The 23,527-nt window shown below is 34.9% G+C and overlaps 1 protein-coding gene across 1 annotated transcript in view; it reads left to right on the top strand.

Moving 5' to 3' along the window:
- Window positions 1-22,562, top strand: part of TEC (tec protein tyrosine kinase) — a 104,457-nt gene extending 81,895 nt beyond the window's left edge. The window contains exons 10-19 of the mRNA XM_031943411.1: window positions 1,467-1,521; window positions 3,532-3,611; window positions 5,978-6,111; window positions 9,642-9,716; window positions 10,710-10,881; window positions 10,962-11,178; window positions 17,184-17,248; window positions 19,293-19,411; window positions 19,497-19,654; window positions 20,639-22,562. Coding sequence (XP_031799271.1) covers window positions 1,467-1,521; window positions 3,532-3,611; window positions 5,978-6,111; window positions 9,642-9,716; window positions 10,710-10,881; window positions 10,962-11,178; window positions 17,184-17,248; window positions 19,293-19,411; window positions 19,497-19,654; window positions 20,639-20,722 — 1,159 coding nt within the window. The 3' untranslated portion in view covers window positions 20,723-22,562. The remainder of the gene's footprint in view (window positions 1-1,466; window positions 1,522-3,531; window positions 3,612-5,977; window positions 6,112-9,641; window positions 9,717-10,709; window positions 10,882-10,961; window positions 11,179-17,183; window positions 17,249-19,292; window positions 19,412-19,496; window positions 19,655-20,638) is intronic.
- The last annotated feature ends 965 nt before the right edge of the window (window positions 22,563-23,527 follow it).

Here is a 23,527-nt window from a genome sequence, read left to right as displayed (position 1 = left end):
AGCCAGAGGAATTGGAAGGGTTCCAGCGCTCTGTGGGAAGCTGGCCTCGTAACTAAGGATGCCGTATTTTTTTCTTCTGGATTTGGATATTTTTATTATGTTATTTGAATGATCATCTTCATTGTCACTATTATTCTATACGCCCCTCTACAAACACAAAAGCAAAAGCAAAATCTGGCATTTGCTTCTGTTAATTATTTTTTAGTTCATGTTAACTTCAAAGAGACAGTATGGTGTGACAGTTAACTTTCTTTGAACACAGGAAGACCTGATGTAAAGACCTGCCTCTGACAAATCATTTAACCTCTTGTGACTCCAGGTAGAACTCTAGGGCTATAAATCATAGACAAGTGCCAATCTCTGTTCTAATGAAATCATGGGTCTGGACCAATATCAAGAGCAACAATTTTAACAAAATAGTAACAGAATCCTTTTTATTTCTCTGTTCCTTTCTAAACTTTTTCTGTGCGTTATCTGTGGGGTTTTTTGTTTGTTTGTTTTGTTATTCTTATTATTTCCACAGTTGTAATTTATTATTCTTTTGTTTCTGTTTTTTGATCACATATAAGACTCATAGCCTCGGTGCCATCTTCCAAACTTATCATTTGGGAAATCAGTTTTGGAGAAGAGATTTTAAGTTTTTTGCTGGAGCTTTTTCTTTAGTGATATGGGAAGTAATGGAAGAGTTGGAATGATTGGGAGAAATAACAAGGGAAGGAGGAGAAGAGTATCTTAATCAATAAGAAGACAGCAGCCAGTATCATATGGATCAAGTAGATTTTTTTTTTTTCTGAGACAATTGGGGTTAAGTGAGTTAACCCCAAGGTTAGTTGGTAATGAAGCTATTTTCATCTCACTAATTATCATAAGTATAAAAATGGCACCACATACCAAGGAAGTGTTAAGTGTCTGAGATCAGATTTGAACTCAGGTCCTCCTGACTTTAGGGCTGGTGCCCTATCCATTGTACCAGCTAGCAGCCCCTCAAGTAGAATTTTTGCAGCCCAGTAATTTGTGAAAGCACAAGATGGTTGATATTCATAACAGTGATGCTGAAAGGCGAGGAATTTTGTAATCACAGTGAAAATTATTGGCTTTTCCCAGATTATTTCTCATCTAAGTCTGCTTCTATAGGCAGCTATCTCTGATACTGTGTACAAGCTATAGGCAAGAGCCTGGGAAGAGGTGAATGGGAAAGATAATAGAGTACATTGATCTGGGTTAGAGCCAGTACTGGGCTGTGTCCTCCAGAAATCCTTCACTCCAAAAAAAAAAAAATTTTTTTTTTAAAGAATCTCCTACTTTCTTGAATAATGAAAAACTTTAAATCCTGAATAGTATTAGTGTCACAGTACCTAAATTCAGGTTTCTGAATGAAATGGAATATATTTGATTGGGGCTTAAAAAATAGAAACTTCAACCTTTTTTTTCATTTCTCTCTCTCTTTTTTTTTTTTTTTTTTTCAGGTGGTATTGCCGAAATATGAATAGGAGTAAGGCGGAGCAACTCCTTAAAAGTGAAGTAAGTGACTGTGTTATCTTAGAACAGAGATACAGTAATGGTTTTTTACCATAGATGCTAAGGAGATACATACTGATATTACTTGTTATCATCTTTTCCTCCCTGCTTAATAATATTTTATTTTTTCCAAGTACACGTAAAGCTAGTTTTCAGTATTCATTTTTTGGTAAGATTTTGAGTAACAATTTTTTTTCTTCCTCTCTTCTTTCTCTCCCTTCTTTCCCCAAGACAGCAAGCAATCTGATGGAGGTTATACATGTACAGTCACTTGTATTATCACCTTTTTGTTCTATTTCTTTATTGCTTATTATTGCTACACATAGTTCAGTATTGAATTGTCACCTTTTTCTTCCTTCTTGGAACTGAATTTTTCTTTTTAATAAGTGATTTATATTCATAGTATGTGGTGCCATTTTTATACTTGTGATAATTAGTGAGATGAAAATAGCTTCATAAAATATATATATCTTAAAGGATAAATCTGCAAGTTATCTTAATGCTCCTAAATTAAATGAGATAGCAAATTAAAAAGAGTCAGGGATAGATAGGTTCATTTCCACTAGCCAGCTCTGAAAAATATTTCATAGATATATTTTATGTAGTTACTTAATATATTTATATGAAATATTTTATTATAAAACATTTTATTTTATTATAAAATAACATATTTATGTAAATGTATTTAACATTTACACATAAATATTTTCTATATAAAATGTTTTTCAGAGCTGGTTAGTGGAAAAGAATTATAGCTTCCTGAATTTTTAATTTGCTATGTTGCCTCATTTAATTTAAGAATATTAGGATAACTAGTAGACTCGTCCTTTAACCATGTGTATATATGTGTTTGTGCATAAAACCTATTATTTCTAAACTTCCAATTTTTAGCAACTGGAATTGAGGGTATTAGAACTGATGAAGTCTAATTTTCCTTTTAGTTCTAAGTTTATATAGTCTACTGTAGCATAAACTGAATAACTAATACAGCATAACTAAATATGCTGTTGATGATTTGTGAATGTGGATCATTGCCCTTAGCAAAAACAGGGAAGAATAGATTTTAAGGGGATCTAGGTAGAGCTGGTCAGAAGGAAGATGCTATTGCAGGACTGGATTTAGAAGAGACTAGGGCTAGATATATAGGTTTGGGAATCATTTGCTTAGAGTCTATTAAAGGTCTGAGTGTTGATAAGATCACCATGGAAATCAATGTATGATTAGAACTTCACCTGAGGAATACAAGATTGTCACACTATCTTTTATTGTGAATAGGTAAGAATGAAATTTGCCTGTTTGTCAATATTCAATATATTTTTGCATTTGAAGAAAGTAGGTTTTTATTGGTAGAAGAACTCTTTCAAAGCATGATGCTCATAAAAATTCTGAATTATATGTTTTGATTTTTCACTAGGAATCCACTGGGGAATTTGATCTCACATAATCAGGCAAATTATCTTAATCTCCATGGTTTTTATTTTAAGGGTGCTAGAATACTGACTTATTCTGCCTCCATTTCTCTATCCGTGGAAATAATGCTGCTTGCCATTTGTTTTCCAGAAAATTGAGGAATGTGGTTCTTACTTAAAAGAACATTTGGAAAACTGCCATATGAGCATAAAACCATATTGAATTACGATTCAAAGATTTAATTAAAAAAAAAAATCTAGGAAATGAAAATCAAATATTATAGGACAATTTTTTTTTAAACTAAGCATTTGCATAAGTAGTCAGTACCTAAAGAAAATAAGAACAGGTTTGATTTCATGGGGATTTCCATTTGTGGGAAATGACTAGGACATTTTCTATAAATGCTTTTGTGACCTCTCACAGGTTTGATAGGGAGAACAATAGGAAGAGGAGGTAGGAAGGAATGAAATAGTCCTGGGAGGAAGTAGCTTTAAATATAGGGAAGACCAATGTAGATTATAGGGACTGGGAAAAAAAGTGAGTATTAATTGCAAAGATATTTTATCAGTTTCACACAAAACATCCTTTGTGTTTCAATTTTAGGATAAAGAAGGTGGTTTTATAGTGAGGGACTCCAGTCAACCAGGCATGTACACAGTCTCCCTTTATACCAAATTTGGAGGGTAAGTCAGAGTTTGTTTTAATTTCTTTTGTGGACTCCTAGATTAATAAGATTCAAACATATCTTTTTAATAAATATTAAAAAATCATTTAGATTTTGCCTCTGAATCCAGTTTTTTTATCTGAAATCATAATTTCAATAATTTGTTCCTATAGCTTCTGGACAGTCTAGTTGCAAGAGTCAGTTAATGGAAGCTATGGAATCTAACCCTTTAAAATATTGTTGTTGTTATTTTATTTTATTTTTTGTTTCTTTGTTTTGAAGCAATTGGGGTTAAAGTGACTTGCCTATGGTCACACAGTGTCTGAGGTTGGCTTTGAACTCAGATTCTCCTGAATTCAGGGCCGGTGCTCTATCCACTGCACCATCTAACTGCCCTTGTTGTTGCTATTTTAAAACCAGAAAAATACACAGAAGATAAAGAATGTTTAGAGGACAAGGAAATAAATGGGATTTTTTTCTTGATTTTTAAAAAATTAACCCACATTCAAAATATGTATGTATATATCAGAAATTTCATTATTTTATAATTTATAAGTTTTATTTGTTTTTTGAAATATTTTGTTGATGGCTAATAAGTTTAGAATACAATTTTAAATGGATTTTTCATAGCCATGTAATTTATTTACATTTGATAGTCTGAAAAGTGGACAAGTATTAATTTTCATATTTTAGCATATTGCTTGATCTCCCTTATTTCTGATTATCTATCATTGTAATGTTGTGCATGATACGTTTTATGGAGAAGGCCCCCTTCTGGACAGCAACTTAGTTTAACATGTTAAGAAAAACAAGTAATCTCTTGTCTTATTGGACTTAAGACTGAAATTCATGATGAAAATTTCTCCTGCAGCTCTTACATTGAAGTGTTTAAAATTTGTACTCCTTTTTGAGTCACAAAGGACTACAGATTCTCAGAGTTAGAAAGGATCTCAGAGTTCATCTAGTGCAAACCTTCTTAAACTGTGGGTTGCAACCCGATATGGGCTCACATACCTGAAAGTGGAGGTTGTGAAATTATGATTTGTTATCAGTAAGTGTTTGATTTGTATATCTATATACCCGAGGTTAGATAAAAATGTCTTGGGCAAAAAGAAGTCCCAAGTAGAAAAAGTTTAAGAAGCCATCAATTGTATTCCCTTTAAAGTATCCTTGACAACTAGGCATCCAGATTGTCCTGAAAGACATTGAATGATGTGGTTATAATTTCAGGAATTATTAGTTAATTCAGTAATTAAAAAACTACCCTGAGGCAATTAATTCTTTCTTTTAATGGTTACAAAAATATTTCTCATTGATTTGATATCTGTATCTATAAATTTTTCTTTTTATTAATTATTATTTTGAATTTTTCTTTCACATGAGACTTCTTCACATCGTTGAAGATAGCTATCATGTCTCCATGAAGGCTTTTTTTTTTTAAGTAGTTTTAATAACCATCGTGTCATTACTTCTATTAAGTTGTTTCCTACAACTTAAGTTGATTTTTTTTAATCAACTCAGTTCTTTTTCGTGTGAATTTTTTTCTAGTTGTGTCTCTAAATCCTTTGATTCTTTAAACCCAAATGTAGGAGTTTACATTTATCACAATGAAAATTTGTTTGATAAAATTCTCTTAGACTTTATAACCTTTCAAAATATTTTTGGATCCCAATTCTCTCTTTCTCTGCACGAGATATCCTAACCCTAACCATTTACAAATTGGATAAACATGTTATCTGTACTTTAATCCATAGAATTGATTTTTAAAAAATGTTGAACAGGGAGTCCTTGGATACTTCACTGGAGAACCTCTTCCAGATTGACATTGATCCCTTAATCATTACTTTTCTGGTTTGAATATTCCGCTAGTTTCAGATTCATTTAATACTGATTTTCCTTCATATTTTCCACAAGAATATTATGAGAGATTTTGTAAAGTGCCTCATTGAATTCCAGATATAAAATATCCAGTAATATTTAAAAAAATACCCCCCAAAAATGAGGTTAATTTGGCATGACCTACTCATAAGTAGCCCATCTTAAGTCCTAGTGATTACTATTTGTACTCTCCATTTACATATATTTTTTGGATGTCTGGCAGTCAAATGAAAGGTGATTTGGTATTCTATGTGGATTTAATGCAATTTGGACCTTTTAGGACACAGACCAGGATCTAAAGGATATTTTGAAGGACTCTCAGTAGTTATTCAAATTATAGCAAGATAATAGTTTATTTGTAATTATTCCAAATCCTTGTCCAAGTCCAAGAACCAAGTCTTCTCTGAGAAGTATATTAAACTTTTTTATGAGCTATTTCAAGAATGTTATAAAATTTGTAAGTCAATACTGGTGAAGATTAATTCTTTTTAAAAAATCTTATTTTAGGGAAGGTTCATCAGGATTTAGACACTATCATATAAAGGAAACAACAACATCTCCAAAGAAGTATTATCTTGCCGAAAAACATGCATTTAATTCAATCCCTGAAATTATTGAATACCATAAACACAATGCAGCAGGTAAAGTTATCTGACTTTAAAAAAAAAGTGTTCTATTTAATATAATCGATATCATGATCAAGTTTTATGGTCAATCTTTCAGAAAATACAATTTTATAATTTAATGTAAAGTAGGATTATAATTTATTTAAATTATTTTGAACTTTGAAAATAACTTTTATATAGAATAGCTGTCATTTTGCATAGGATATATGTGCATCTACATATTTGAAACTAGGAAATACTATTGAACCTTTATAAAAACTGACCTGATGTATTAGGACAGTGAATTATTCTAATATCTTCTTTCTTTAATTTAACTTCCTATGTTATGTTATTCATTATTTAATTAGTAGGATCTCTCAGATTTTCCTTTATAATTCTTTAGTTCAGTCTTCTTTAAAAGATATATAAATTGGCTATTATTAACAAGAGCATTTATATACATTCAGTTTGGATGCTAAAATTCTTTGCTAAGGGGTAATCAGTCAATATTTCTTGACTTAGGTCCCCATAAGAATGGAAAAAATTTAGCTGGAACTATTTATTGGTTGAGGAAGTCCTTTCTTTATGGATAGTACAAAGGCAAGTATTAATTAACCTTGTTCAAATCAAGACCTATTTCACTCCCACTATGGAAAAGGTTAATTTGGATAGAAGGAAAGAAATATGGAAAAGTGATGCACTGAAAATGGGACCAGAAATAAAAATTAATGGTAGTCTTCCCTCTTCCAGTGCCAAAAGGTAATTTAAATCTGCTGAACTTGGTTATTTTGATCATATCCACTATTCACCAAAGACCTTGTCACTGTCAGAAAAGGATATGCTTTGATCACTAGAAATGATATCAAAGAAGATGCATTCCATCTGCTTTGTCATTGTATCCTAAGGACTTTGGGGCCTTTCCATCTGTTTGTCATCATAAATTTTTTCACGTGTTATCTTATTCTGTTAGACTGTGAACTCTTTAAGAGCAGGGATTTAGCTATTTAACTATTTTTCCAGGGTTCAGAGCAGTGCTGGTACATAATAAGAGTTTAATATGTTTTTTCTCACAGATGGAGAATTCTTATTCCATTATAATTGAAGGTTATTTTAATATCTAAATAAATTTAAATTCTAAGGAAATAAAATTGCATTAATTAGATGAGAATCTTCAATCCATAAGAATACTAAAGACATTTCTAATGCATAAATTATAATATGCAGATTCACAAGCATATACATATGATATAACAAATTATTGGGCATCCTGGACCAGCTTTTAAACTGTGGGTTATGAACCCAGATGGGGTCTCATAGTTAAATGTGGGGGTCAAAAATTATGATTTATCAGCAAATATTTCATTTGTGTACCTATTTTATATATATCTATATATAGATATAGATATTTATTTATATAGAGATATATATTAAATATACATAGATATTTACACAATCCAAGGTGTGAAAATTTCTTTAGATGAAAAGGAGTTGTGAATGGGAAAAGTTTAAAGAAGCCTTGTTGTAGAAGAAGGATTGGAAAGATTTGCCTGCTAATTAGGGATAAGGGCAAATGTGGAATTGAGGACAACACTAAGGTTAGAAATCAATAAGACTAGAAGAATCACAGTAATTTTGACAGAAATAAGGAGGGAGAATTTTGGAGGAAAGATAATGATTTCTGTTTTAGACATGTTATCTTTATGTGACATTTTAATATACCATATACCTGGGAAGGCAAGAGGCAAATTGTGAAAGATTTTGAAAGCCACGCAGTGTTTAAGAAGCCCTGGCCTAGGATACCAGTAGGATAATTCTCCCTTCCACATCACAACTTTCCCTGTCGTGGTTTCCATATATCATGGGTTGCCATAAGAAATTAAATAGGAATTTGTGGGGAGTTTTGTGGAAGCCACAGACAACATAGAGCTTATGACCAAATACTTAACTCAAATTTTACAATAAAATACTGTAAACAACTCATAAAAGCAAAAAAAAAAAAAAAAAAAAAAAAAAATCCAGGCTTCTCTGGTACAAAGAGAGGTCCAAAAATTTTTATGTGGATTTTCCAGATTGTGAGGGCATCTTGCCCCTAACCCCATTGATGTGGAAGGAATAATTGTATTTGGCTGAATGATGGGGTTTCTATCTCTTTGTGCTTGCTAAGTACTTAGGGGCCCCTGATCTTAGAATCTGGACTAGTTCCAGCGTCTGTCAGATCAGTCACATCAGTTGATTTGAAGGGTACAAGCTACAGGTGTCTGAAGGCTTAGGTACCAGTGTTTCTTTCCATGGCAGGCTGAACTGTGAAGATATATAAGGGTTGACCTGAACTTGGGTATCTCCTCCCATGGCAAGCAAAATACTTGGTACACAGTGATCACTTAATAGATGTTGAATTGAACTTTAAATTCAACACTTTATTTGCCCTTAATATTTGAAAATTTTAACATTTCTTATTAGGATTTCCTATGAGGAGTTGTATGGATTGCATCTTTTTTATTTGAATAAACCATTGAGATGAAATATCCTTCTACCTCACCCCTATCTGAAGCTATTTTGTTGCTATTTGTGATTTGCAGCTAGCATAATAACATACAGAAATATCTGAAATGTAACTTCTCATCTTGATCCTTTATTTTTGCTTTTTTTTTTGGAGGGGATATTTTTTTGTGGGAGTGTTTTTTTTTTCTTTTCTGTTTAACCTTCATATCAATTTCATTAGGTTTATCCATCCCAAACAAAATTACTCATTTTGTTGCAGGAGGGAGGTTAAAATATCTGACATATATTTAAATTACTTCCATTCTAAGTAACAGAAACAAAGCAATTGTGCCTTTTAGCGAAAAATATATCAGGAAATGTAATGTATACTAGCAATATTTCTTAACCAGTATGTCTAATTCTCATTTTCTCAAGTGAAAAATCTATCTGAAAAGGTTGTTATATCTCAACCATTATTAACAGCAAATGTGTTCTCTTTTAAGACAGTATTAGCAAGCAGCCTGCCTGTAGGATTTAGAGCCCTCTCCCCCCAAAACAACTGACCAACCAAACAGTTTAATTAGTGATTTTATTCACTTAAAGTGAATAACAATGTGAGATTATATTATAAGCTCCTTGAGTTTGGGGATGAAATTGCTATAAAATAGGATGTATAAGATGTATTCTACCTAGCCCCAGAATATTGATCTCATTTAAACACAAAGTAGGTAAATGCAGAGAAGTTGTGACTTGATTAGCCAACAAGTCCTGGCTCGAACCTGAACTTTTATTTATTTATTTTGGTGAAGCAATTGGGGTTAAGTAACTTGCCCAGGGTCACATAGATAGTAAATGTCAAATGTTTGAGGCTGAACTCAGATCTTCCTTCGTCCCATGTGAGTGCTCCATCGATTGCTCCATCTAGCTGCCCCCAAACTGAACTTTTGACTTTATGTAGCATTATTCTGGGTTATCTCTCAGCAAGTAAATAAGTGAATGAATGGAATAGATGAATTTATAGTGATAATGCAAAATAAAGAGGGTTAGTAACAGATGTTCTATTTTAATATTTTTCTCATCTTAAGGGCTTGTCACCAGGCTGCGGTACCCAGTAAGTGCTAAAGGGAAGAATGCACCAACAACTGCAGGGTTCAGCTATGGTAATGTTTCTTGTAATGATTCTTTTGGACAGGTTATCACAGGACAAATTCAAGGTGTAAAAAATTCTAAATTCCCAAAATTTGAGCCTGAAATTTAAAATCTTAATAAATATAGAGCAGGAGTTTTAAAAACATTTCTTAGCTGTACCTATGAATTACTTACCAAAATGAATTCAATTTGTAGATATAACTTTGCTTGTTTCATATTTTATAGTAAAATAGAAAAATTTTTTCTTTGAGAATATTAAATGCTAGCATTATATTAGACTCTCTACAAATTAATGTGATTCATTCTCATTGTTATATTGTTTACTTATAGATGTATGAGGAAAAAGTTACTGATTAAGTTAATCAACTGAATTAGAAGCTCCTTGAGGGTGAGGACTCTCATTTTTTGTCCATGAGTCCCTAGCACCTAACTAACAGCCCCATACACATTCATTGGTTGTTTAGTTGTGACTGTCTCCATATGACCCTTAGACTCATTGTCCATGGGGTTTTCTTGGCAGAGATGCTGGAACAGTTTGCCATTTCCTTCTCCAGCTCATTTTACAGATGAGGAAACTGAGGCAAACAGGATTAAGTGACTTGCCCTTGATAACTAACATCTGAGGCTAAACTTTACCTCAAAGCTTCCTGACTCCCAGCCCGGTGCTCACTGTATATAGTGGAGATGCAGTTTTATTCTGTTTGACAAAATTAGCACCTGTTTTGTCCTTTCTGGAAGTATTTGTGTTCTCTCAGAGTTCAGCAAGAAGGCAGGTGCTCAGCTTGGAATGAGGAAGATCTGAGTTCAAATCTTGGCTAAAACACTAACTTGCTCTATGACCCTGCCTGAGCTCTCAGTCTGTTTCTTCATCTGTAAAATGGCAGGATTGGACCCCATAATTCCTAAAATTCCCTCTAGCTTGAAATCTATGATTCTCTGATTCCATTTTGCCAATGGTAATGTTATACTATGGTCCTTAAATTTTAATACCATCTTTCTTACAGAAAAATGGGAGATCAACCCCTCAGAGCTGACCTTTATGAGGGAATTGGGAAGTGGACTTTTTGGGGTAGTCAGGCTTGGCAAATGGCGGGCCCAGTACAAGGTGGCAATCAAAGCTATCCGAGAAGGTGCGATGTGTGAGGAAGACTTCATTGAAGAAGCCAAAGTGATGATGTGAGTCTTGGGCTTTTCTTTTGGCTATGCTGCGTGTGTGCATTGGCTGGGGCAATAATTTTGTTTTTCTGCCCTTCCAGGAAGCTAACTCACCCCAAATTAGTTCAGCTTTATGGTGTGTGCACCCAGCAAAGACCCATTTACATCGTCACGGAGTTCATGGAATGTGGTTGTCTTCTGAACTTTCTCCGACAAAGACATGGTCATTTCAGTAGAGATGTTCTGCTGAGCATGTGTCAGGATGTGTGTGAAGGAATGGAATACCTGGAGAAGAACAGCTTCATCCACAGAGATCTGGTAATCTTTTGTTGGCTTTTCAGCCAAGCTTTTTGGTGAAGAGTATCTGCGAGCTTAGATGGCTGGTCCTTAGCCAACACTCACAGCATCTATTGCTCAGCTTATCCTCAAAACCCTTGCAGCTTACAATTTAGGATTCAGAATTAGTGGTGAAACTCTAAGGTTACTAATTCTACAAGTTCTCCCTAATTGCTTGGGAACAATTCATTCTAAAGAGTTGCAGTGGTGTGTTTTTTTGAAACACTTGAAAAATTTTTTTATTCTGAATTCAAAATATACCAATAAAGTAGGCATCTCTTTACATTTAGTAGAACAGAATAAGAAGATTGCATTGCTTTTTCTTTCCAAGTACAAAATTAATTTGAACATTAACTTTGAAAGATCCCTAACTTGTCTTTTTAGTGATTCTTACTTTCAATTTTATTAATCTCTCCTTTGATTTTCAGAATTTCTAATTTGATATTTAATTGAGAGTTTTAATTTTTTCCCCAGCTTTTTAAGTTGCAAACCCAATTCATTGATCTTCTCTCTCTCTATTTTATTCAAGTAAGCATTTAGAGATATAAAATTTCCCATAAGATGCTTTGGCTGCATCCTGTAAATTTTGGTCTATTGTCTCATTATTGCCATTCTCTTAGACAAAATTATCGATTGTTTCTATGATTTGTTGTTTGACCCATTCTTTTTTTTTTTCCCCCAATAATAGCTTTTTATTTTCAGATTCATTCGTTCTTTAGGATTAGAATTTTTAATTTCCAATTGGTTTTTAGTCTGCCTGTCCATGGCCTTTCATTACATATAATTTTTATTGCATCATGATCTGAAAAGGATGTATTTAATATTTCTGCACTTGATTGTGAGGTTTTTAATGCCCTAATATATGATCTGTTTTTGTGTAGGTACCCTTTTGTATGATTCTTTCTGGTCTGGATTTTTTCTTTTTGCATTTTTAAAATGGTTGAATATACCTCTTTTTTTTTTTTTTTTTTTATTTCCCTCTTCTTTCCACTGCTTTCCAACTAAAAAATCAAATCAAATCAAAAGCCTTTGCAACAGGGCGCAGCTAGGTGACTCAGTGGAGAGAGCATCAGCCCTGAAGTCAGGAGCATCTGATTTCAAATCTGACCTCAGACACTTAACACTTCCTAGCTGTATGACTTTGGGCAAGTCACTTAACCCCAATTGCCTTAGCAAAAAGCAAAAAGCAAAAAAAAAAAAAAAAAAAAAAAAAAAAAAAAAAAAAAAGCCTTTGCAACAAATTAGGCGTAGTCAAGCAAGACAAATTTCCACACTGGCCATATCTAAAAATCAATGTGAGTAGCGAGTAGTGTGCTTTATCTTTTGAAATTATGATTAGTCATTGAATTCATCAGAGTTCCTAAGCTTTTCAAGGCAGTGATGTCTTAATAGCCTAACTTGATGTAATCATTCCTTCTCTTCTATTTTCCATCTTTGTTTTTAAGTCTTATTTACCAAGTCTTTGGAAACAAATTTCTCTGAATTCTGACTCAGAGCTAGAAGAGAATTAAGGAAGTTCTGTTTGATGTCTTTTTCCCTGTTGAGTTTTCTGAAATTCAAAGAGGACTCTCTTTCTCACAAAAATTCTCAGATGAGGTTTCACTCTTTTTTTTTAGGCATTTGTGGATTGCCTATGGCCCAGGGGCTCCTCAGTGCCTCTCAGGCAGTCATTGAAACACATACTACTGCCCCACTGTTTCATGCTCACTCTTCTCCCTTCCCATCTTTCTATCTTGAAAGATCTCAAACTTTTTTGGGTCATGACAATTTGCTGAAGCTTATGGGCACTTTCTCAGGTTAGTGTTTTAAATGCAAACATACCCAGGATTACAAAGAAAGCAACCATATTGACAAAAGGATGTAATTTTTTTTCCCCATCCAAGTTCATGGATTACCTGAAACTTCTTCCTGGATCCATTGGGGATCCTTGAATGCCAGATTAAGAACCCATGCCCTCTCTCTCCCTCTTTTCTTCCTTTCTTCTCTTCTCCTCATTCCCTTTCTCCTTATTCCTTAGCCATTACTTTACATTCTTCCTCTTATTCCTTTATTCCTTTTTAAGGGCCTCAGATCATCTTGTTCCTGCTTCTCAGATATAAAGAGATACTGTGATCTCCAAACTAGAACTTTCTGCTTATGCCTGAGCTGTCTTGCCAATCCCTGGTCCCATTTTGGAGATTAATATCAGTTTCCTCTAGATCCACAATCAAGTGAAATGAAGCACATCTGGTTGTTATCATGTTTAATCTTTTGAACTAAGTTCATAAATTAATGAAAAACAAAGAAGTATATGCTTTCAAATCAAAGCTGTCTAGACAGGGAGTAATTTAGTAACAGAAAGAACTTTCCTTCTTGGTACCATTGATAGAGATAAAGGAAAAAAAAATTCTACATTGATTGAATACCTACTGTGCAGGGCACTCTGATAGGCACTGATAAGGTATTTGACAAAGCGAATTTACAATAAATTTTAGCCTCAGTTTATGCATTGGCTAGTATTCTTGAATTGCTTTTTATCTTTATGATTATTTTGTCTCTAGGAATGGCTTGATGAGTAGGGCAGATAGGGTGGGCATTTAGGAATGAATGTGATATGAGAAAAAAAGGTAGCAATAAAAATCCAAAAAGAAAAGAAATATGGCTGAGTCCATATCCTCAGAGACCGTACACTATTTCTAAAGAAGAGAAAACTTGAGGCAATGATATTTATCAATATATATTTGAAAGATTGTCTTGGTGAAGAGAGTTTAGACCTGTTTTTCTTGGATCTGCAGGTTAGAATTGGGGAAAAATGGGTGCAAGTTCTAAGAGGGATGTTAGGTTTACTATCATAAGAAATGAGCAAGAATTAGAGCTACCTAAAAGGAGTTTGGTCTGTCTTACAAGATAGAGAGAGTTCTCCCTCACTCAAAGTGGCCAAGATTACTTGATTCCTTGGCATATACAAAGTGAGGTACATTGTAGAGAGGATTCTTGCTCGATACTGGCTGGACTCACTAGCTCTGAGTTTCTGAGATTCTGAGAATTAAGGCAAGTATTTTCTTTCTGAGGCTGCTAGGAGGCAGTTGTATTTCTGCTTTCAGGAATATTTCATGTTGGTTTGATGAGCATTTGTGTTCCATGTTTCTTTTTGTGTGATTATATCTGCTGCTCTCAGTCATGGAACAGCATCCCAGAATAAATGGAATTTATCAAAAGAGATGCATTCATCATGACTGTGATGTTGTAGCGGTGGCCTTAAACCTTATTGGTAAATGACAATTCTTATTTCACTCTATCACTTAATCAATAAATGCTGGGAGAGAGCAGTGTCACATGCTGACATATCAAATGCAATTAGCACTGAAATTGGATTTTGGATCTTTGACAAATCTTAGGAACAAATTGGAATTCACAAAGCTTTTCTGAAAATGTTCTGATTTTTTTTGTATGTCCATGTATAACCTCTCTCAGATTGTTTTCTATCTTAGGGAGAAGGAAGGTATGGGAGGAAGAGAGAAAAATTTGGAACTCAAAATCTTACAAAAAGGAATGCTGAAAACTATCTTTGTATGTAATTGGAAAAAATAAAATATTCTTAAGTGAAAAATTTTTGTGGAATTAAAAAAAGGCTGATTTTTTTTTTTTTTTTTTTTTTTTTTTTTGGTGAATGTAGATTCAGCATTAGAATGTCATATTTCTATGTTATAGAGCTCCTGTCCTACCTAGTGTAGCTGTATTGCTTTCTCTCCTCCCAATCCCCCAGAGTTATCTGTTTGGTTAAGAATTTTGGGGGTAAGAAGGCATAATATATATATAAAAAAGAGGCTAAGTTTAAAGGTAAAGAAGGGGAGATGGAATCAAAGAATTATTTCTGACCAGGCTAAACTTTTCAGAGTGATTTTGATCTGGAAACATATAATATAAACCTATATGTAAAAAACCACTCCACTCAGTTTTTGTAACAATATATTCTAATTTCAATGACTCTTGAAATGCAGACAAAAATATTTGTAATAGTACTTTTTTGGATAGCAAAGAGCTAGAAATAATAGGTAGCCATCATTTGGGGATTGGCTAAATAAAATGATATATGCATGTATTAGAATATTGTTAAGAAGTATGAAATAATGAGCAAGCCAAACATGGGAAAACTTATTAACCTAATATAAAATTAAGGAGATAAAACCAGGAAAACATATACAGTGACTACAATAGTATTCTGTGTCAGTAGAAAGAACAATAAATTAATCAAAACAACAAAAAAGGAAATTTAAATGAAAATTTTGTTGCATCTCTGAAAGAAATAGTAGTAGATTTGCAATTTCCTGTAAAATCTTTTTTTGTACTTTATTATGGAAATGCTTGCTTTATTCCAAAATTAAAAATGAATTTTATATAAAAAGGGAAAATGAGAAATTTTTAAAAATTGAGTGCTTCAATTTAAAGTGATGAAACTTGTTCTCAGAAGGAACTCTAATGACAATTTCATAGGAATGGAAGACTTTGGGTGTGAGTTAATGCATAAAACATAAGATTTTGATATGTAGGTTAGTTTTTCAAATTTTTTTTGTCTTTATCTTTGATTATGTGGAGGGAGAAATACAGGGAGATATGTAGATGATGTAAAAACATAATATATTAATAAAATCATGTTTTTAAATTTAAAGTGAGAAATTGATGTAGGAATCTTATTATCATTCTGTTTTTAAAGACCTTATGGGATTTTTCCCTTGGCTTTTCTCTCAGGCAACAAAATAATTTAGGGTTTGGTCAAGACTTCAAAACCAAACTAAACAAAACAAAACATGAACAACATAAAACTCTATGGTATTTCCCTTGATAAAACGCTTTTTTCCTTAAATTATCAGCATCAATAATTTGGTGTTCTTGCTCAGATTCTCATTTTGATGTGTGCTGGAAGAGAATCATCTCATGGGTGGAAGAAACTTTAGCTCAATAGAAAAATAAATGCTTCTTAGTTCATTCAGAGTTACCCAGAAGATTCCATGGTATTATGATGATTTTTTGATGGAAAGACTGACTATGAAATTAATAATTTTTTTTTGTCTGAGGCAATTGGGGTTAAGTGACTTGCCCAGGATCACACAGCAAGGAAGTGTTAAGTGTCTGAGGCCAGATTTGAACTCAGGTCTTCCTGATTTCAAGGCTGGTGCTCAATCTACTGCACCACCTAGCTGCCCCATCCCCAGTTTTACAAATCAGGAAATTGTTGCCCAGAAAAATGAAGTCCTGGCACAAGGTGACATAGCTAGTAAGTGCCTGAGATGGGATTCAAATTCATGGGTGATCCCCAAGTCTGGTAGTCTACCACACACACGCTCCCTCTCAGCACATTCTTTGATGACTACTGCCTTAGCTATATAATGCTCGTGAGTGATAGACAAATATAAATTAGAAGCCAGATTGATTTCTCATTTAAACTTCCCCTGAAAGCATGATGATGATTAAATGCAGATTGCTTTTACTTAGTGCTTTGGATTTGACTGACTTGGGGCTGGAGTGTTTGCTTTTGCCATGTTTGTTGTACTTAGTCACAACGATGCACAACGAGCAAAGGAGTGAATCACCGGTCGATAGTTTGGCTATTAGACATCAATCTACAGAGTCCCGCAGATCCAACCCTTCTGAGAATCGGGCTCAATGACCTTAATTTCAAAATATAATAGCAAGAGAAAGATCTAACGGTATAAAAGGAATGACTGTGGAAGGAAAGAGATTTGCTAACCTAGCACTAAGTTGGATATTGAAACCTGAGGAAGATGATGAAGAAAGAAAATCAAATTCTGCATTTGTGATTTACCAAGTAAATGTTCCTCATCAGATGTAGTTCTGTGACCAGTCATTTTGCCAAAAGTCTATCATGCCTTTTCCCTTTTGGCAAATTTTGGTTCCACCATGAGTGGAAATTATCATAACTTTTCATGGTAGAGTTTCTTTCTTTCTTTCTTTTTTAACTAATATAGCATCACATTTTTGTTTTGCAGGCTGCCAGGAATTGTTTGGTGAATGAGTCAGGAGTTGTGAAGGTGTCTGACTTTGGAATGGCAAGGTAGGAGTGAGTTTGCATGAATGTTTTTTTGTATATTTTCTCTGAAAAAAATTCATTATGATTAAATGTGTGACCCTGGGCAAGTCACATAACCCCAATTGCCTTGGTTAAAAAAAATTTGGTATGTGCACATCTTTTTACTTGGAAATATAAAGCACATTTAACTGTGCTATTTGATGGAAAATACACTGGAGTATGAATCAAATGTGTTAAAATGTAAAACATTTTGCAACACAAGCACTGTATAAATACTGTTATTATTAAGATGATGATTATTCATTTCACTTGATATCAGATGACCTGTTTCTGTCCTTATTCTGCTGCATTATTAACTGTAAGTCTTTGGGAAAGCTACTTAACCTCAATTTCCTCATCTGTAAGATGGAAACAATGATTTCCACCACCTTTTAATATCATTATCAGGATCAGAGAAGGTCATCATATACAGTGAGAGAAACGGACACAGAATGAGTCTTGTAGCTTGAGCAGATAGAAAGATCAAGTGAAAACTATTAAAGAATGAGGGGTGGCGTAGTACATAGAGCACCAACCCAATCTGGTTTCAGACACTTAGCATGTCCTAGCTGTGTGACTCTGGGCAGGTCACTCAACTCCAATTAAATCCTCAGCAAAAAAAAAAAACAAAGGAATGAGGGAAAGGTGCATATGTTTGTAGGCAAAGAGCTACTTAATAAGGCAAGATGGGGGAGAAGAATGGATAGACTGGCAGCTTCATAGAGGAGTTCTTGTAGAGGAGTTGGTCTTGTCTGAGATGAAGAGCCTCCTCTTCATCAAAGAGTAGGGGAGAGAATTAGGGGGTGATGTACAGGATTTGGGGGGATTTGAAGTGGGAAAGAAAAGGGAACTCATGATAGATGACGTCTATCTTCTCATTCAAGTGTGGGGTGAGGTGCTCTGGGAGAGAAGCAGCTTGACGAAGGAAGACGTGGAACAGTTAGTGTAAGCAGTGTGATGGAGAGCGCATCAGGGAAAAATAAAAGGATCCTATTGGTTATTTGGGAGAATCAGTAAGCATAAGCAAAATCTTCCCATGTCAAGTGCCTTCCAGCTACCACGGGAGATTAATTATTGTGCTTGGTTATAAATGTTCTTTAATTATGAACCATTAGGTGGCAGTGCATCTCATAAAATGCTTTGCAGCCCTTTTCTCTCCTGAGATCTCATTATAATATTATTTTCATAGAAATCTGCTTAGAGCCTGACTTGAATACACCTTCTGGAAGTATATTCTTATCTTCTCCTAGCATTAAAATAATAGGATCTTAGATCTGGAAGTAACTTGAGAGAGCCTCTATTATAATCCTTTCATTTTACAGAGGACCTTGATATAGTGTACCTGCCAAAAATCGGTTATTACATTTAGGGGAGGGAGTGGGGGGAAGGAGGGAAAATTTGGAACACAAAGCTATGCAAGGGTCAATGTTGAAAAATTATCCATGCATTTATTTTGAAAATAAGAAACTTTCCCCCAAAATAGAAAATTATGCATATTTTTATTTCTGAAGCCATTGGGGTTAATTGACTTGCCTAGGGTCATACAGCTAGGAAGTGTTAAGTGTCTGAGGTCAAATTTGAACTCGGGTCCTCCCAATTTCAGGACTGGTGCTCTATCCACTGAACCACTTAGCTGTCCCCATCTATGCATACATTTAAAAATAAACAGTTTTAATCAAAAAGAAAAGAAAAGAAAAAAATGCATGGCACATAATAGATGCTAAATAAATGTTCATTAATTGGAAGCAGAACTCAGATGGCAGAGTAAAGGGAAGGATTCAATTACTTCTCTCCCAAACCACTCCAAATATATATAATATAATACACATATTATATTATATATATATATATATATATATATATATATATATATGTATATAAAAGTCTGCTATTAGTAGCAGAACCAAGCATTAGCATACATATTGCCATAATGTTGTGTATTCAAGTTATCCCTCAAATCAAATCCCGAGAGTACTTGTCTTGCTCAGAGCTGAGTATGGACGGTGAGTTCTTGTTATGTTCATTTTAGATACGTCCTGGATGACCAGTATACCAGTTCTTCAGGTGCTAAGTTTCCAGTGAAATGGTGTCCCCCCGAAGTTTTTAATTATTGTCGATTTAGCAGCAAGTCAGACGTCTGGTCCTTTGGTAAGCGCTTTTCCCAAGGTTTCCTCGAGATCATTTTGTGGAAGAAATGCTTGGAGTTAACTTGGTGATTTGTGTCCATTTCCAGGTGTGTTAATGTGGGAAATATTCACCGAGGGGCGAATGCCTTTTGAGAAAAACGCCAACTTTGAGGTGGTGACGATGGTTAGCCGTGGCCACAGGCTTTACCGGCCAAAGCTGGCTTCGAGATATGTTTATGAAGTGATGCTGAGCTGTTGGCATGAGGTGGGTTTTCTCCCCTGAAAGATTTGTTTAATTCTCCAGAAAGATTTGGCTGTGGTTGAGGTTTTGTGGATGGCGGGGACTGATCATTTTATAGGTTATTCTCTTGGTACATACATTTAGTAATTTCTAATAGCCTAAGTGGATTTCAAGTAATTAATGTCAACTATCGCAGCAGTCTATGTCTGTGATATAGAATGGGCAATTTTTGGTCTTTTCCACCACAATCTGGACTTAGTCTTAGGGTCTTGTTCAAGTCACAAAGCTATTAAGTATGAAAGGTGGAATTAGAACTCAGGTCTTCTGGACCCTGAGCACAGTCATTCTTTTCACTTTGTTTTGCTGCCTCTTGAAGCAGTAAATAATGGATTCTACACTAGTTCAGGGCTACTGCCCTGCTCCCTATTTTAGGTATATTTGCCACAAGGAACTGGACCACACTTAACCAACAGGGTTCTTAGGGAATAATTCATGCCAGAAGGGTATTCTTACTCCTATAGGGACACCCACTTACACAGAACAGACATTGACTAGTTCTTTCTTGGGGACTCTCTTGGTCCCAGATATGGTCCCAGTTGGGCAGCATGGTAGGGAGCTGGTTAGGGTATCTCTCTAGCCCCAACATATATAGTGTGGCAGAGCATCTGCCAGTAGATATTTGGGAATTGCCTCGCTGATAGCCGTGCTCTGCAGGATGGATTGGAAGAGGGAAGCTTGATCTGAGTGGCAGGAGCTCATTATTTCTAGGTGAATGCTGTGATGAAAATTGTAATTTGGGATCATTAATTCAGCTGTGCTTTGCAAAAAGAACTGATGGAGAATTAGTTAAAAGGGAATTAATTTAAAAAAAACTATTAGAATGTAGTGGTTAATGAGGGAAACGCTGTTAGTGTGTTATTTATTACACAGATTCAAAAAAAGATAAACTAAGTTTAGAATGTATCTAAATATCAAAATATCACTTTTGGGTTTTTTTTTTGGACACAGAAACCAGAGGGAAGACCTTCGTTTGAAGAGCTGCTGCGCACAATAGATGAACTAGCAGAATGTGAAGAAACTTTCGGAAGATAAATGGTGCTGTCTACCCGGTCATTCCCTAATGCCAGAGCCCAAGGAAAATTGGTGCCTTGGGCCGAACTCTTAATTTATTTTGCACATGGATAAACAGCTTATTTGGTTTATTCCTAGCATTACTCTGGAGCATTTACTCCTAGCATTTACTTGAAGAGCACCCACAGCACTAAAAGTGTGGCTCATCGTCCAGTTAGGATAGCCTTGCGGAGAGGAACTATAAACTACAAAAAGGTAGCTCTTCAGAGACCTGGAAGGAAGCGTTGTCGTGTCGGTTGGAAGAAGCGATGCTGGTGGTAACAACAGAAGCTCAGGATCAGACGGGAACAGGAATGGGGCCGTGAGCTGGAGGAATGCCCTCCCAGCTTCTCTCCTCATCGCTTTCTCAGACCCAGGCCCTTCATCCTGAAAATAGGAACAGAAAGAGCAAAGAGCCCAAATCATCTATGTCTCCATCATTGGGGTCATTTGCAATATGATAGAATTGAGCGTTCTTCAATACTTAGATAGTGTTGGTTGGTTACAAGTGATTGATTAACCCATTCTTCCAAGAATTAATATTGTGTGTCATCTGAATGCAGTGGAGGGACCCAAGAGCTGCACATAATGTTTTCAGAGACACAGGAGATTGGAAAAGGAGAGGGATCAGTCACATAGCAAGAATGAGAAATGGCTGGCCTTTACATCCTATTATTGGCTTCTCTTCAGTGTCAAGAGATCTAGAAGAAAGCTACACAATTTTGGGTCTCACCCATTCACCTTATCAGAAAATCCAGTGGGAGGATATGAACCAGAGATGAAGAGAATGAGAAGGCACAAATGGGTTGCTATCTGCACTGTAGAAGGGACTCTCCACATCCATAAGATCACAAGTCCATTGAAGTATTAAGTGATATCACAATCCATATAATTTACATGTTGTATGTATTGTAAATATATACATATACATAAAGTTATATATTTATAAGAAACGTGAGTTCTCTTTTGATTTAAAACCAACTGAATTTCTTTTTACAGTTTCAGTGCTTCCACTTTTTTACTCTGTCCCCAAGATTTAGTATTTCTCCCTTTGCCCCTGTAAGCCCAGGTGAAAGCAGCATTATTAACATCAATCATCATTTCTTGAATTTCTTCTAAAACTAGACATTGTGAGGGATGTGAAAGATGTAAGATATGATCCCTGCCTTTCTTTTGTCCTACCATCATGCCTCAGTCCTATATCTTTTCTCCCTTTTCCTGCTAAAATTTTACCATCTGTACACTTGCTATTTCTGCTTCTTTGTAATTCCCTTACAATTCCTTCATGGTGGGTTTCCCCAAAGAGTCAGGCCAGTAGGTAAATAAAAGAATAGGCCTTTATTAAGATGTGTTCTAATTCAATCAACAGGCATTTATAAAGTACCTACTCTGGGCCAAGGTCTCTGCTAAGAACTAGAGATCTAAGGGGAGAAAATGAAATGATCCCTGCTCTTAAACAGTTTACATGTTATCCGTGAAAGACCCCAGGCCTAAAATGAAACTTTAGAGCTGAGAGCAAGAAAAACCTCAGAGCGGTCAACACTACAACCAAATAGGTTGCATCCAATGGCTCTAATGTACTAGGTTTCTAGACTTAATTTATACTGATCTTTGTACAATACAGTCCCACCTAATTGGGCTACTTTTTCCCTGAATGTGACACGTCAGATTCATCCTTATTTTTGCCTTTCATGATCCTTAGCTTCCTTTCAGTACTCAGTTCAGGTCCTATGTACTCTAGTGAGTTTTCCTTGACCTATCCTTCCCACCCCCAACCCCAGCTAGAGTATTTTGTCTAGATCTCAGTCTCTACCTTATATCCTATTTTTTTCTATACATATCATATTTAATAAATTGTAAGCCCCTTGAACTGTTATTTTATTTTTTTTTTTTTTTTTTATTTAATAGCCTTTAATTTACAGGATATATATACATGGGTAACTTCACAGCATTAACAACTGCCAAACCTCTTTTGAACTGTTATTTTAATCTGTGGATTAATACCTAATGCAATATCCTGCACATAATCAATGTTCAGTAAATGTTGAATTCTTTTGAAAGGTCTGAGTTCTAATTCCTGTTCTGCCTAGATGATTTTGGGGAAGTCATTTAAGCCTCCTCAGTTATATTTAAAGTGGATGGAATGGAAAGATCTCAGAGACTTTTCTAACTCTTAAGCCATTTTGAGGAATACTGTTGGGAACCCCAGAGCCTGGCTGGTTTGTGGTTCTAAATGACAACCCTTTGAAACCCAGAATATCATCTCAGCCAGTTGATATTAAATAGGCAAGGATACAAGCGCTGGAAGAGTCAGAAGGTGATAGTTACGAATTTGGAGGACAGAGAAAAGAAGCTATGTATGAAGCTGCAGGTCAAAGAAAATATGGGTGAAATCTGCCCTCTAGATATGTGATCTCCGTTGGGATCAACATAACTCATCCAATTGCATCATTTTATATATGGCTGCCATCTGCTAGTGATCAGCAGTATTTATTTGGCAGCTGAAGTAAGTGGAAAGTCTGTATCAAGATGTTCTACATTTGTGTTCTTAACTCCCCACCAAAATCGTGTGCAATGGCATTGTGCGTTGTTCTACGGTCAAATCTTGATATAAAACATCATAACAAATCAGAGGGATCAGGAAGACAGAATCACAGAACTAAAAATGAATTAGCAACCTATTGTTATGTCATGGGTCCCTTTTGGCAGCCTGGTGAAACCTATGGATCCCTCAAATCATATTTTTATATGCATAAAATAAGGCATATAGGATTACAAAGGAAACCA

Source organism: Sarcophilus harrisii, chromosome 6 (genome assembly GCF_902635505.1).
Source record: "Sarcophilus harrisii chromosome 6, mSarHar1.11, whole genome shotgun sequence".
Classification (NCBI taxonomy): Eukaryota; Metazoa; Chordata; class Mammalia; order Dasyuromorphia; family Dasyuridae; genus Sarcophilus; species Sarcophilus harrisii.
Note: the sequence above shows the minus strand (reverse complement) of the source record. Positions and strands in the feature narration are given on the sequence as shown.